Raw genomic sequence first — 15,860 nt, forward strand, 5'->3', positions numbered from 1 at the left:
TTCAGGTTCCCAGACTCCATCACCCTTCTCACCATCCCACCACCCCAGCTCCTGCAACCTCATGGCTGTCAGGAGGGCTTAGCGCTCACTGGGCTGTGCACGGCCTGGCTTTCCAAACACCTTCCTCCTGCAGGGATGCTGAATCGCTCCGGTTATCTCTCCAGGTGCATTTGCTCGACCTTTGCCGTCCAGCCCTGCTTTTCTTTGCCAAGCTCTCCATCCTCTGGGTGTCTCTTTATATCACTTCTTTCCCTTCACCAGCTCTGGCGATTCGGTGTTTAACGATTATGCCTGCATGCTCTTTCACATTGCTAATAAAAATGTTAAAGCCAAGCCTGCGTTGCTTCCTCCGCACGACACTGAACAAACACCCTCGCAACCCGCCACACTCCCTTTAATTGCGACTCCTCATTTGCAGCTCTGCAGCCCCTGGGGCAATACCCTCACCCAGATCAGCCTGCGGTAACCCCCCAGACGCGATTCACTCCGGGTATGTCCCTAATGGAGAGGAGCCTGATAATCCCACGGGGTCAAACCTGCAGCCCCACACCACTTGAAGGAGCCATTGTGGCCCACAGGGTCCCCAAAAATCAGTGAGACACAGCAGAGCGCAGTTACCTGTCCTTCCACCACCATGGTACAAAGGGACCGACTTGTATGGATGGAAGGACACTTTGATTTTAACAGTAACATCAGAAGATAAATCGGCTTCACCTCTGCTTTAAACTGTGTCGGAAAGCAATTCATCTCTTCTAAAGGGAATGAGGATGCAGGAGAACCTGGTCCTGGTGGGAAACACACCATGGGCACCAGGGCTGCCTCTCCCCTCACAAGAAAGACAGCCCAGCGTGGGCATCCTCACTGCATCCAAAGGCTGGTGCTTGGAAACACAAGGCACATGGCAAGCCTTACCAAAAAGTCACAAGTGAATCAAAGCAGGTCAGTAGGAAATTTCTTCTTCTTGGCATTGACATCCTGACCTCACAACCTCCTTTGGGAAAGCCAAAAATGCTCACAGTCTTGAAAACTCTCCTGTGTCATGACTTCAGCGAAGTGGGAGTTCAATCATCTCCCAGCAGGCTGTGAACTGCTATTAATGGCGAGGGAGGGTGGAAGCACCGCTGTGAGTCCTGCAGCCGCTCTGTGCTAGGTGCTATATGCACACACAAAATGCAATCCCTGTTGGAAAGGTAACAGAGCCGAAAGGACTGTTAAAATATATTTTCTGAAGCATAAAGGAGGTAAGTTGCCCTCCCTGCTCCCTCGTGCCCTCTCCTCCCTCCCCAGCCTGGTCGCAGACCCTCCCAGGGCACAGGGCTCTGTGGGGCGAGTTGCCCCCATGGAGGGTTAGAGGATGCATTTTCTAAGGAACAGCAGCTCTGACAGAAATATTGCAATTCTTGTTACCAGCATCCACACAAGAATAAATATCAGGGTCCCTACCTGTGAGCATGTGAGGAGAGGCAGGGAGAGAACCAGCTCCTCCTTGAAAACAGAAAACAACAGAAACATGGTCCGGTTTTTCCAGCAATTAGCTCCGTAGGGATCTCTGTAAGGAGGTCTCTGGTCTCACAGAGGCACCTCCTTTCCTCTTGCTCTCCCTATAATGATGCTACCTCAGCCTTCCAAATTTAATTACCAAGTAATTATACATCATGTACAGTGGCTTGGTCCTGGCAAGGGCTAAGTGTCACCAGGAGGTATCTGAGTCCAAGGAAGATGTTTTCTCTGTACACTGAAGGGGAGTCCCCACCAGTGCCTCCGACTCTGCATCTCTAACGGGGAAAAGTCAAAACCAGGGTCAAGCCCCATGACAGTGCAGTGTGTGACCCTGCACATGGGAACGTCATTGTCACAGGTCATCCTATGGTCCCCAGACCACATGGTGCCATTCCCAAATCTGTTTGAATGAAGAACGGGAAAGGGACTGCGACGAGGAAGACGCTTCCTTTTTGGCACATCCTGCACTAAGAAGTATTTGCCAATAAGCTGTTAATCAGGTGGCCCGGCCACCCCCGGTACGTTAGACCTTGCTGCTTAGAGAATATTTGATCATACAGTATCTCCATTAGGAGTTTGTAATCCGCTATCACGGCATTTGAGAGCCATTTGAGTATAAGGAGATTTTTATTAATGGTTCATGAGCCTAAAAGTCAAAATTGACTCTCAGGGCAGATTTTAACAGCTTGTGCGGCATTGAAATATTTATCTATCTCTTCACCACCTCTTCTCCCCCCCATCACCTCAGTCTACTCTGCCCCAGCACAGAGGTGCAGCAGCGATAACAACAGCAGGGAGGCACCGGGCAGCCCCAACAGCTGGATCTGCTGAATGGCGTTTCTCCTTCCCTTCTGCCTTTTTCTGTCTTCTCCCTTCCCTTCCCTTCCCTTCCCTTCCCTTCCCTTCCCTTCCCTTCCCTTCCCTTCCCTTCCCTTCCCTTCCCTTCCCTTCCCTTCCCTTCCCTTCCCTTCCCTTCCCTTCCCTTCCCCTCCCTTCCCTTCCCTTCCCTTCCCTTCCCTTCCCTTCCCTTCCCTTTCCTTCCCTTCCCTTCCCTTCCCTTCCCTTCCCTTCCCTTCCCTTCCCTTCCCTTCCCTTCCCCTCCCTTCCTTTCCTTTCCCTTTCCTTTTCCTTCCCTTCCCTTTTATCCTTTCTTCTTTTTTTCCTTCTTTTTCTTTCTTTCCTTTTCCTTCTCTTCCTTCCTTTCCTTCCTTCCTTCCTTCCTTCCTTCTCCTTTCCTTCTGTTTCCTTTTTTCCTTCTTCTTTTTCTCTCTCTTCCCCCCCACCTCCATCCCCAATTCCTCACCGCACACAGCACTGCCACCAGCCCAGCCCCAACACCATGTCCTGACCCCCCCCCAGCCCCCCCGGGTCCTGGCCCTTCACCCCAGCACTGGCAGAGCCGCTAACACCTGCAGGCACTGGTGCTATAGGCATCGCTATATCCATCTGTGCTATATGCGTTTATATACATACGTGTGTATATATATGCGCACTGATATGTGCATTCATGCGATAGGCATTTATGATACGGACCAATAACTGCATTTATGCCATATGCATTGGTGCCACATGCATTTATAGGTATGCACTGATATGTCCATTTATGCTATATGCATTCATACACATGCATTTATATATGCATTTGCATGCTATATCCATTTATGCGTATGCATTGATATAAGCATTCATGCTATATGCATTTATAGATATGCACAGTTTAGCTCTATGCATGTATATGTGGGTGGGTGTATTCGGGGAGGGGGTGCATGTGTGGAGGCTCTGAGCCCTGCGCACCCCCTCGGTCCCTGCACCCTGCAGGGCTGGGAGGGGGAAGTAGAGGTGCCCCGTCCCCAGCGCAGGCTGGGGTGAGGGAGGCCATGGCCCCCCTGTCACCATGGGGGGCTGCCTTCTGGGGTTTGCCTTCCCGGCCCCCCCGGCCCTGCATGGCCCCAGGGGCTGGGGGGGACCTGTCCGCTCCTGCTCTTTGGGAAAGTGAGGACAGAAAGTGGGGGGCTCTTCTAGTGTCTGTGCTCCCCTTTCAGTCCCCAAAAGTGGACGGGACCCAGGACCCAAACCAAGCCCAAACCCAAGCCCAAACCATACCGAGCCCTCCCAACCCCAAACCCATGTCCGTACCCAAAATTCCCAATCCGCTTTCTAACTTTCCCAGACCCAAACTCAGCCCTCCCAAACCCAAACCCATTCCCAACCCTCCAGCCCTATCCCCGCCACCCCCCCCAAGCCCCAGGTAAGGGCAGTGCCAGGGCTGTGAGTGGGGGTTTTGGGGGTCCCTGTGCCCCCCCCCAGTGCCAGGTGGGGAAGTTCTGCTGTGAATCCCTAAATCCAGCTTTTTTCAGTAACTCTCCCCCATCTCCTTGGAAACTGGCAGAGCTCCCCAGCCCTGCGCTCCTCCTGGAAATGCAATCACCCCAAAACTTGTCCCTGTTTTGGGGTTCCCTGGGTTGGCTCAGCCTGGGGTGGGAGCAGAGCCGCCCCGGGCAAGGGCTGGTTACTGGGGAGAGATTGGGCGGTGTGGGCTGGTGCTGGCAAGGAGCGGGCAGGGAGCGGGCAGGGAGTGGGCAGGGAGCGGGCAGGGGGCAGGGAGGGAGCAGGCAGGGATCAGGCAGGGAGTGGGAAGGTATATCGTGCAAGATGCGGGCAGGGAGTGGGCAGGGTGCAGGCAGGGAGTCAGACGAGGAAGCAGACCAGGAGCAGGAGGGGATCAGACAAGGAGTAGGCAGGGTGCAGGCAGGGCGTCCGGCAGGGAGTAGGCAGAGGAGATGGAGCCGGCATTTGAGGTAGCTCGACTGTGGCTGGGGTCAAGACTTCTCTCCCAGTTTCCTGCTTTTTCAATTTTTGTTTCTTTTTTTTCCTGTGATGGGAGATGTCACCCTTGCAGAGGGAGAGGATTCACTTTTTTTTATATATATATATGTATGTATATTTTTGGGGGGCTGCAGGGACACCTCAAATCAAACACCCTTCTAATCAGCTCTTCACCCCTAAATCCGGCTTTCCAACACTAAACGGACATGGTCCCCCCCAGCTTTTCCCCCGATTTTATTGGATCCAGAATTGCCTCCCGCTGCCTGAGTTCAGAGGAAACGAATTCAGCCGGAAGGGAGATCTAAAACATTAAAAATGAAAAAGGAGTTAAAACGCTCTTTATATAATATTTTGCATTTGCCAACTCACCTTGGGATTTTGCCCTTTGCCCACACGAGTGCCCATTTAAATTACAATCAGAAATAAACAGGTAGAGAAAACATGGGAAGTGCAAAAAGCCAGGTAAAATTCAGAAATTCCTGCCATGAATTGTCTTTTTCTGACAAAAATGAGCCATAGCCGGATCCCTAACAGACAGGAAAACACTCAGGAAAGAAAAGTAAAAGATAAGATGGGAAAAGCAAAATGGGAAAAGAGGTTTTAAAGAGGCTTTAAAAAAAAATAATCAAAAGCCCAGGAAACAAAGAGCTTTTCCAGGCAGGTGGGATGCTGCGCCCCAGTTCAATGAGGACTTGCTTTTTCCGAGCATATTTTGCTTGAATAGTATCTTTTGGGGGGTAAATTTTGTTGATTTGAACCAAATCAGCGGAGAAATGAAACTTTCCGTGCTGCTGCCTGGGAGCAGGCGGCGGTGGGGACCAGGCTTGAGCCGTCCCCGGCAGCCCCAGCCTCCGCGCTGCCTTGCGCTTCCCAAACCCTCGCTGCACATATCCTCCCATTAAAAAAAAAAAAAAATTAGGAAAATCACTGACCGACAGGCACTAACACGAAGCAGCGTAAAAACTCGCCCTCGTTCAGAGCCAACCGATGTGTTTATTTGAAAGGCTGATCTTTCTCGCGGTGGCAGGGGACATAAATGCCACCGTGGGAAGGAGAGGGATTGCCGGTGCCCGAGGAGGGGGACAGCACTGTTTGGGATACGGGGATGCAAAGCTGAGGGATGGCACCGTGACGGCGTTCATCCTCCCCGGTCCTGGGGCCCGCGGTGGGGTGACGGTGGCCACACGCCTGTGGCCCCAGGTGACTCGCAGGCAGGAGGGTGCTGGTGACAAGCCGCGGAGGACAGCTGGTGACAGGGAGCAGGATGGTGGCGGGTGCTTTTTTCAGCGTCTCTCTCTTTCCAGAGGTCCGTTTTTTTCCTGCGTTAAATCCAAACTGAGTTCAGGGCTCAAGCGACCCCAGCGGGAAGGAGAGAGGGAGAGAGAGGGAGAAGGACAGAGAAAGAGCCGCCAAGAGCAGGGATGCTTGTGAAGGGCCTGATCCTGCATCGTGGGTTGCTGTGGCTTCAGCTCATGGAATTCTAGCTTAAAAACTTGTCCCCCTCCTTCCCCAGCACCTCCGCTCGGATGATCCTGTCTGATCGCTCCCAAGTGCCCCCTTCTCCTCCCCGGTTCAGCCTGGAAAGTTTAGGGCTCTCCCCAAACGCAACCGGGGGACTCGCACCTCCCAAGAGGCCACAGAGCAAAGGCATCCCTCCCCTCCCCACGACGAGATTTGGGAAAGCTGCGGGGGGAAGGTCACCTTATCCAAGGTCTGTTTCTCATGAATGTTTTTTGCTTAAAAAAAAAAAAATTAAAATAAAATCATCCTCCATTTTGCTTCCTTCACCTCGGGGAGCCGCCGGCAAACCCCCTTTGTCTCAGCCCTGCAGAAGCAGCCGGACCCTCCTGGTCCCGCGCCTGGCTGCAACCAAGAAATCCCTGCGGCAGACGGCATCGCCCCTTTCCGTCACTCGCCGGATGCGATTAAAATGGAAGACAACCATCAAGTGTGCTAGAACCATTTTAATATAATTATACATATCTGCCAAATCCAGGAAAAAAGGTTTATGCATATATATCTTTTTTTTTTTTTTTTTCAGTTAACATCTGCAAGCATAAACGACAATGAATTTCTCGGTTTAAATTCATCCAGGTCAGAGCAACTGCCCAAAGTCCTGTTGGATTTGACGGTTACTGCCAGCGTGGCCAGCAGTAAGTGAGCTCCAGAGGAGTTTAATGTCCTCGGGTGGGGTTTTTTCGGTCTTTACTCTTTCATTCAGAGACAGTTTGTTGTAAAAAGTTTCAGTGCAGTTCACCTCGGGTGAAAGGCGATCGTGTTTTTGTGTTTTTCTTTTTTTTTTTTTTTTAATATATAGTTTTTTTATTATTTTTTAAAAGATGATAATAGGTAACTCAGTTGCTCTGAATTTCACTTATAATTATAACCTATTTAAATCACAGCAGAACTCCCGCTGGTGCAGAGTTCATAGTTGCATACAATACAGGAGATCACAGTTTTGAAGTCTAGCACAGATTAAAAACCACAGATGTACCATTTATATAAGACACACACTGATTGTCTCTTAAAAACTACATATTGACTCCTTATGAACATTATCTTTTTTTTTTTTTATCTTTAAATAAAGTAGTGCAGCTAGGACAATCAGTCACACAACCCACACAGCCCTGAACCAAGTTCTCCGGGTGCCAACTTGAGCAAGTTGGGCGTGAAACAGTTGGATGAGCTCGAGAGCGAGAGAGAAAGAAAGAGGGAGGGAGAAAAAGAGGGAGAAAAAGAGAGATGCTGTCCATTCCGAATATTTTAACCGAGGGTTGGCTAACACATTGGAAACCTCTGGGTGAAGGATCTTTCCACGCACACACAAAAAAAGAAATAAAAACCTAGACTTTTTTTTTTCTTTTTTTTTTTCTTTTTTTTTAAAACTGGCCCGTAGGTGGGTCGATCTCCCACCTCTTCCAAACAAAGAAACCCAACAATTGCCTAAAACTAGAAAGAACACAGATGGGTCTGTCTGTTTTCTGCTCACTAGATGATCTGTCCGTTTAAGGCCTTCCTCCTCCGTTTTTCCTCTTTATTATTCCTTTTCCAGAGCGCCTGAGCAGGAGATGAGTCTGAACGGGATCACACCAATACTGTCCCCCTCTTGCCGCTGTCGTTTTTTTGTTCGTTTGTTTGTCCGATGAGTTATTTTTCTCTTTAATTTAACCAAGACCTGACTAAAACTGGAGCATTCAGCCCAGCCTGTTCGTTCTCGTCGCGATTTCTCTCGTTATCACAAAGGTTCTTCACAAAACCTGGAACTTCCATGACGATGTCTGGTCCTTATAATCCAAGCAGTCAGCATTGAAGTTTAACTTCCAGGAGGCGGTTTGGTCTTTATAATCCAAGCAATCGGTGGTGGAGTTAAAGCCCAAACTGGAGGCTCCATAGCCCTGGGTGGAGAGGGAGGCTGGAGACTGGTTGAGGTGGCTGGTGACCGCGTTGGCACCCATGGGACTCAGGGTGGCCCCTGGTCCGGGAAGCTGGTGGTGCATAGGGGTCAAGTAAGATCCACAGTCCATCCCTCCAAAATAGGAGGTCGAGCCAGCGTATCCTTGGCTGTAGCCTGATGCCTGGGTGTAGGTCATAGGATAGGATCTCTGCATGCAGGAGGAAGAGGTGGACAGGGGGTCTGAGAGCGGGGAGATGGATGCTGGACTCCAGATGGATACGGGGGCACTGCTGCTGGAAATGGTGGGGACCGAGGTGCTGGAGGGGGGAGTGAACTGCCCGCTGGTCCCGCTCTCCGAACTCACTTCCCGGGCCGGCGAATTCTTCTTTTTAGCTGGCCGTACCTTGTTCTGGCCCCCATTCTGCTGCTGCTGCTGCTGCTGCCGGCACTTGGCCCGGCGGTTTTTAAACCATACCTTGAGACCGAGGGTCGGGGAGGGAGAAAGAAAAAGCCTGGTGTTAGGGATGTGCAGGCAAACCCAAGGGGGGGAAGAGCCGGTGAGCGGGGAGACCTCGCCGGGGAGGGGGACACTAAAAGCCCTCCCCGGCGAGCGGAGGGTTGCAGGCTGCTGCAAAGAAAAGCTCCGGGGCTCCCCCTCCCTGAGATCATTAGCAGTAATAACAAGTGGAAATGGGCAAATCAAACTGCTTAATAAGGTCACTTTTGGGGGAAGGGGGGGGAAAGCACTCCCTATTTGCTATTTGCCAGCCAGGGACCCCCAGGAATCACCATTTAAGACCTATTGAAGTCAAGCCCTTAATTAGAAACAATAGAACATCAGAAAGGGAGGGAACAATTAGGGAAACAGAGGCAGTGGTTGGGGGCGGGGGGACGTAAAGATGTCTCATTTACCCTCTAAATAGACTCTCTGCTCTCACCCCCAGCCAGGACCAGCCCCCCAACCCACCTCACCCTCTTTTAGCAGGGACCTAGGGGTTTGGCTCTGGGGAGGACGGGTGCTGGGGAGGCTTCATGGGGAGAAGGCTGGGGTTTGGTGAGGGGGGATCCCGGTCCCCGGTGGCCATGCTCCGCTGGGGCACGGCACCACACAGCCTTGGGAAACCTCGCAGGGAGGAGAACGGGAGGGATGGCTTTGGAGCTGCCCTGCCCCGGCTGCAGGGGTGTCCAGGATCTGTGCTGGGGCAGCGTGGGCCTCCAGGACCCCCTTCCTGCCCTGCCAGCAGCACCTCCAAAATGCTGTCTGGATTGGGCCCCTTGCAGGCTGCTTGCAGAGCAGACACAGCCCAGCCCCAGGAGAAGGGTCCCCTCCGCCAAGGCCTCCTTTCGCTCATCCAAGTCCCTTCAAAGGGAGAGGAAGCCTCCAGTCTGTACTGGTGTGAAAGGGGATCCCGGTCTGACCCTGCTCCAAGGATGCGGGGATCCCTGGGGAAGGGGGGATCCTTCGTGGCTTCCGCAGGGGCCCCAAACACCTGCAGGACAGGCTGGGATTTGGTGCTCGGAGCAAGGCACGGTGCAGAGCCTGGGGGTGCTGGGGAGCCCTCCCTGGCTCAGAGAGGCCAAGGGGTCTGGGGAGGTGTGCGGAGGGGTCAGGAGCTGGGATCCGGGAGCTGCACCAGGAGGAAGTGGGGGGGCACACTCCAGCCCTGGGGAGGCAAATTGCCACTCCATCCGCCTCTGCACCCTCACCCATCTATGAGCATCCTTCACCCCACAGAGACTTGATGTCCCTCCAGGACTGACCCCATCCCCTAAAACAGTCCCCTCTCCTCCCTGCCAGCCACGGACCAGCCCAAACCCTCCACTCCGGAATGGAGGTGGAGGACAGTCAGGGGTCTCCGGGGTCACCCTGCTTCCTACCTGCACTCTGGACTCGGGCAGGTTGATTTTCAGTGCCACCTCCTCCCGCATGAAGATGTCGGGGTAGCGGGTCTTGGCGAAAAGGGCCTCCAGCACATCCAGCTGTGCCCGGGTGAAGGTCGTGCGCTCCCGCCGCTGCTTTCGGGGGGTGGCTGCGAAAGGAGCCAGAGGCCCTGGCCGTCAGTCAGCGGCCCCTCAGCCCCGTGTGTCCCCTCCAGCCCCCTCCCAAAATGGGCACCCCCATTTTCCCCCCTTCTCCTGGGCGACCTCAGCCACCACCGTAAGCAATCCCACCTCCCATGCTTCCTCCCCATCTCTCCTAGATGGGTCTGGAGCATCTGCCCCCCACCTCCAGCAGGAGGATGTCCCGTTTTTGCAGACCTTTCCCCGGATAAAAAGTTGAGGGTGAGGAAGAAGGGAGAAAGCGAGGCCCCACGCCCCGCACCCACCCCAGCCATGACGATCCCTGGGCACGTTGTGCCTCCAAAAGCCCGGCGGCTTCTCCTCCGTGGGACAAAAAGGAGGAGTAAGGGGCGGGAGAGGGGAAAGAGGGAGAAAAATGTGGCTTACCGGGATAACCGACGGACGGATGCAACAAATCCATGCCCGAGGTTGTGAGACTCAGGCCATTGACTGCATAAGGTGGTTGCTTAAGATAAGACATCATGCTAAAGTTGTGGCGGGGAGGAGAGTTGGCCGAAATCCGGGCGAGGGGGAGCCGCCCGAGCGCCCTGCCTGCCCCGGGCGGTACTGGGGGTGCCGTCGGGCGGGGGGGACCGCCAGGTGCCTGCGGAGGCGAGACGGGGGGGGGGGGGTGTCAGGCCAGCTCGCTGCCCCCCCCAGCTTTTATCCCCGCTGCCTTCCCCCCTCAATCCTCCAGCTCGTAAAGCCGGACCCCAGCCGGATTTGGGAGCTGGGAGAGACTGACTAGATAAACGCATCTCTCCCAAAAAAGGGCGAGGAGGGGAGGGAGGGGGGCACATCCCAGCCAGTAATTACTGCCCGAACAAAACCCCCCCATGCCTTCAACTGCCCGCATTGTACAGCAGCCCGGGGCATTTGCATAGGATTCCTGGCCGGGCACCGGCTAATTGTCTCAAGCAAAACTTGATTGGGGCCATTGGCAGACACAAAGAACCCCTCGGCTAAATAAATAATGCAGATAACAAAGCCCAAGGGTGAGAAACAAAGAAACAATTCAAGAAACCTATCTCTCTCCTAGTCTCTTGCAAGGACTTTAATTATCCCAGGTTTGGGCAACATTCAAACCTTCCCCCCCTTTCCCCTTCCCCCCGACGTTGCTGCATTTCAGAGCTCAAATGCCCGCTCGGGAAGAGACAAACTTTTCTGCTCTACCACCATCAGTCCACGTCTGCAGTAATTTCCACCGGCCATTTGCACCTAATTAGTACTCCGGGTAATTAGATTTGGAGGCAAGTAACAGATTTATTAGGCTTTCAAGAAACTCTTGATGACGGAGCTGAAGCTAAACAAACACCTCGGTGGGGAGCGGCCCCGGGACGGCCCCGGCGGGTGGGCGGGCGGGCGAGCGGCTCCCCCGGGCCCGGCCCCGGCTCCGGCTCCCCCGGGTCCCCGCTCGCTGCCCCGGCGGGGCCGGGCGCTCTGCAGCGAGGGGTGCGGGGGACCCAAACACACACTCTCCGCCAAAAAATGGCCGACAAGGGGCCAGCCCGGGGTTCTTCAAAGGGTTAAGACGGTTTTCCCGTGGAAATTTTTTTTTCTTGTCTGTTTGGGCAAAATCTCGCCCTTCCCTCCATTCTCGGCGGCTGTCGGAAAAAACGAACTCCAGCACAACTTTCTTCCCTAAACACCCCAAAACTCCGTGTTTCAGCTAACAAGCGCACACGGGAGCAGAGCAGCCGCTCCGGGAGGGCTGCGCGTTGCCGGGGGGCTCCTGCGGGACTCCCCGACCCCGGTGCACCCCCCGCCCGGCCCCGCCAGCGCCGTCGGTGCTGGTTACCCGCGGTGCGGAGTTTCCCCTCGGGGAAGCTCTTTGCCGCCCTCAAACGCGCGGAGCGGCGGAGCGGGCGCGCATCTAGCGCGGGGAGCGCAGGGTCGGGCCCCGCTTTTAACATCCCCCCCGGCGGGAGGCTGAAGAGGGGCAGCTTGGCCGAGCGGGGAGCCCCGCTCCGCGCCGGGGTCGGGGAGGCTTCGGCCGCCGATTTGTTCGCCAGCGCAGGATGCGCGGGAGAGCAAAACTGGTTTTGCTGCACGCTTAAAAATGAGCAAACAAACAAACAAAACCCACCCCATCCCTCCCCCAAAAATACCCCAAACCCCCACTCTGTTAAACGCGGCGGCATCGCGCCGAGGCGCCAGGCCAGCGCGGCCGCCCGGGGAGCCGCTCGGCCGCGGCCGCGCATCCCGGGGCCGCCCCGCAGCCCGCGGAGCAACGGCTCCGCTCCGCAATCTGTCACCTTTCCCCCTCCTCCCCCCCGCTCCGCAAAGAGCGCGGCTACCAGTTGCTCTGCCCTCGCTCAATAATAATTACCCCGTCCGAGAATTAATTATAATAAATGTTTTCTTGATAAACTAACGAGATAATCCGGGCGGCACACGCTCCCTAATTACGGGCCACCAGCCCCAGCTCCGCTGATCGCCCGGACTGATTAATGCAAGGCAGCGATCCGCGGCCGGGCGCGCAGGCTGCGGCTCTGCCCTCGGCCGCGCTGCGGGGGGACGCGGGCGGCCGGCCGGGGGGGGCTTCGCCGGGCCGCGGAGCAGCGCGAAGAGGCTCCCGCGGAGGGGGGGAAGGTGCCGAGATAGAAAGGGGAGTTTAATTTGTTTTGTTTCGCAAACGAGAGCTCGGTTCCCTGTCCGCACCGGGCTCCACCGCATTTCTTAAATTTTTTTTAATTCTAATTTCCCCCCCCGGAGGGAGGGTTTGGGTTGATATTTCCCAACACGGGAATTTTCCCCCAGTGCGAAGGCGACAGGGATGGACCCGCCACGGCTCTGCTGCGCAACCCCCCGCGCTTCGTCCCCCAAACCTGCGCCCAGCTCCGCGGCCGCCGGCCTCTCTCGGGCGCGGGCAAACGAAAGGGCCGGCCGGGAGCGATGGAGCCGGGCTCGGCGGGCAGCGACCTCCGCCGCGGAGCCGTTTGACCCATCTCTGCGTCCCCACCGCCACCCGGCCTCATTTTTTAACTGCTTTTTTTAAAAACAAAACAAAACAAAACAAAACAAAACTGGAGTTGCATCTTTTCCAAATAAATAAATAATAAAGCTCAACTTCTCGGAGGAGCCGAAATCTAAATAAATCTCTGCAGCAAAGGAGGTTTTTAGCTCTAAAGAAACTTGTGCCGGTGCACAAGGACTTTCCCGACTTTCTCTTTGTCAGCGAGGTGCAATTCAGAGGAGAGAGGCCGGGGCGCGGAGCAGTGCGCGTTATACCCGATCGGTGTCTTTGGGAAGAGCTTTCCCACGGCTAAAAAAAAAAAATAATAAGATAAGGGAGGTGGAAAACAGCTCCAGCCCCTCTCCAACCTGAATGCCATTCTCGCCACCCATTTCACCCGCGCCGAGCCGTGAAGCTCCGGCCCCAAAAAGCCTTGAAGATTTCTCTCCCTGCTATTTCCAGCCCGGTTCTCCGGCCGCCGCGAGTGCTCAAAGACACCTTTGCAAAATTACTTTGCTGAGGCTCCGCATCACAAGGAGGAAGGCGGGGGGAGGGTCTCAGGCAGGAGCCGAGAGAGGAGAGAAATTCCTTCCCGATTATTTCTAATTTTAAAAGTCCATCTTGGGGCCAGGGAATAACCAAAGTCCAAAGGATCAGGCCGGGGAAAAAAAAAAATAATCACGTACCCAACGAAATCGCGGTGCAGACCAGCGCCTGCCCGCGGAGGAGCGAGCCGGCTCCGCGCCCGACCTCCGCCCGCCCACGGGAGACAGCCCGGCCGCGGCGGCGTGGGGACGGGTGGGCGAGGGAGGCGGTGGGAATCGTCTCTCCGCTTCTCGGATTTGGCCCTTCGCCTTTTCATCGGCAGCTCCCGGTCCCCGCCGAGGGCCGAGCGGCCGCCGCTGCCCCCAGCTGTCCCCGGCCCGGGGCCGCCTCCATCCTCCGCCCGGCCCGGCCCGGCCCGGCCTCCCCCGGGCAGCCCCGCACCTCCTCCGGGGAGCCGCCTGCTCCCCTCCGGCTCATCGCTACAAACACACCGCCCCCCCACCGCACACATACTCTTTTAAAAAAAATAATAATAGTAATAATAATAATAATTTGAATCCTCCCCCCCACCCCCCCGTATGTCTGCCCGGCGAGCGATGCCCCCAAGGAAGGATGAAGCCAGCGGGTCTGACTTACCTGCGAGCCTCGCCGAAGCCGCGGGCAGGGCTGGGGGGCGAGGAGTGAAACCTGCCGCCCGGATCCTCGCCAAATTCAGGGGTCGGGCTGAGCTGGGAGAGAAAGCACAAAGCGGGAGGTTAGAGAGCTCGCCGCATGCACATGCCCAGGACATCGGGGAGGGGAGGGGGGGGGAGAGGGAAAAAATGTTTGAAAAAGAAGAATAAATGGGGGAGAAAGGGGAGGGGACGGTGCAGGAGAGGGATGCAGGGATGCTCGGGGTCTGGGCTCGGTACATACAGAGCTGGCCGGTGCCGGAGCTGGTCAAGTGATTTTTATTTTTAATAATAGTGGCAGGGTGCGTTGGAGCTGAGGTCTCTACCTCTCTCGGGGAGCTTTGCTGAGAAAGCGCCTCTCTGGCAACTTTTTGACGCAAACTCTCCAACCAATGGCAGGGAGAGAGTGATTGACACATCTAAGCCAGGGGGAAAATAATAAAAACACACAACAGGGGGAGGAAAAAACAGGCCGCTGCTGTACCGGGGGGACAATCAAGCGAGAAATAACAGCCACCGAAATGACACGAGAATATACATTAAAAGAACCTGCTCGATTTAAAAATATACATTATGGAGCGGAGCGTATGAAGTCATTGTACAAATTAATGTGATGGACAGCAGCGATGGCGTTAGCGTATTGCCGGGGGAAGGAGAAGAAGGGGGGGTCAGCAAAAAGCTGGGGGAGTATAATAATAACAACAACAAAAGATATTAAAATATATAAGTAAATATTTGGGAAGGGGGGACGCGGAGCCTGCCAGGAGCCCTTGGCTGAGCAGCGCGGAGCTGGGCGAGAGGAAACCCGCGGGAGCAAAGGGGAGACCCCCCCCGTCCCTGAGACAGAGGGGAGCGGGGTGCCAGCGTGTTCCCAGCCCCGGATCCCCCCTACCGCACCCGCGGAGCTGCCCGCACCCCCCGTTCCACCTCCCCGGGGCCAGGGCAATTGAGTCACCTGGGGGGGATATAAACATACTTTAATTTTTTTTAAAGATATATACGGATGATGGTGTAGAATGGGACTTAGGCAGCGGCGCTGCCTTGAATTTGCAAATATGTACGTGCACATATTTTAATAGAAATAAACTCGGTGCAGCCAAGGGGTGGGGGTGAGGAGGGCCGGGGGGGGCTCCCCGCCGCCGGGCAGAACCCAGCCGGGCGCACGGGGGACGGCGGCGGTGGAGCGGCGGGCAGGGGGACGCGCCTCTCGCACCTCCCGTCCCCGCTCAACTTCTCCCGGGTCAAAGAAACCCGAAAATAAAGCTTTGGCAAAAGGCAGGAGGACGGAGGAGGCTGAGGTCGGAGGGAGGGAGCGCTCGCACACTTTCCTCACTTCTGACAATAGGGGAAAAAAATGCAGCGGCTCCATCATTTTAATGGGGTGACCTATGTTAATGAAGTTATAGCAATTAATTCCCCTCTTTGTGGCTCGCTCTGAGCCTGGCTGCTTGCAATCCAACGTGGTTGTCCTTGGACTTTAGCGCAATACCGAGCGCGGTGGGTGCAGCCCGGGCTGGCGGTTTGCAGGAGCAGGTTTGGGATGCTCGGGGTTGGGCTGGGTGGGTGGGTGGGTTTGATTTTTTTTTTTCCCCTTTCCTCCCAGAAAGGAGGAGGAAGGAGGGGGCAGCAGGGAAGGAGGGAGGGGAGAGGAGGGGAAATTAAACAAACAAATAAACAAACAAACTAACCCCTCGCACAAAAGCCGCCGCAGTCCTGCCCGCCGGAGCCGCTTTCTTTTTTTTTTTTTTACGAGGCGACTTCGCGGAAAGTTGGGACCCAGGGTACCCCCGGCTGGTACCCCCGGGACCCCGGCCCCTGCACTCCTTTGCAGTTGTGTTTTGGGTTCCCCCCCCCTCCGCCCAGAGCCGTGAGACTTTTTGGGGGACTTTTTGTGGGTTTGGTTGGT

General features: G+C 55.3%; 1 protein-coding gene across 2 annotated transcripts; it reads right to left on the bottom strand.

The window, feature by feature from the left end:
• Positions 1-7,574: 7,574 nt before the first annotated feature.
• Positions 7,575-10,265, bottom strand: LOC142077539 (homeobox protein OTX2). 2 transcript variants are annotated; one of them, XM_075139488.1, is made up of 3 exons: positions 10,169-10,265; positions 9,599-9,750; positions 7,575-8,195 (listed from the first exon to the last, which is right to left on the bottom strand). In XM_075139488.1, exons 1-3 carry the CDS (start codon positions 10,263-10,265, stop codon positions 7,575-7,577), a joined length of 870 nt encoding a protein of 289 aa, XP_074995589.1. The 2 variants fall into 2 exon arrangements, with proteins under 2 accessions (XP_074995589.1, XP_074995588.1); XM_075139487.1 differs by having other exon boundaries at positions 9,599-9,771.
• Positions 10,266-15,860: the final 5,595 nt, after the last annotated feature.

The sequence above is a fragment of the Calonectris borealis genome, unplaced genomic scaffold (assembly GCF_964195595.1).
Source record: "Calonectris borealis unplaced genomic scaffold, bCalBor7.hap1.2 HAP1_SCAFFOLD_296, whole genome shotgun sequence".
Taxonomy (NCBI): domain Eukaryota; kingdom Metazoa; phylum Chordata; class Aves; order Procellariiformes; family Procellariidae; genus Calonectris; species Calonectris borealis.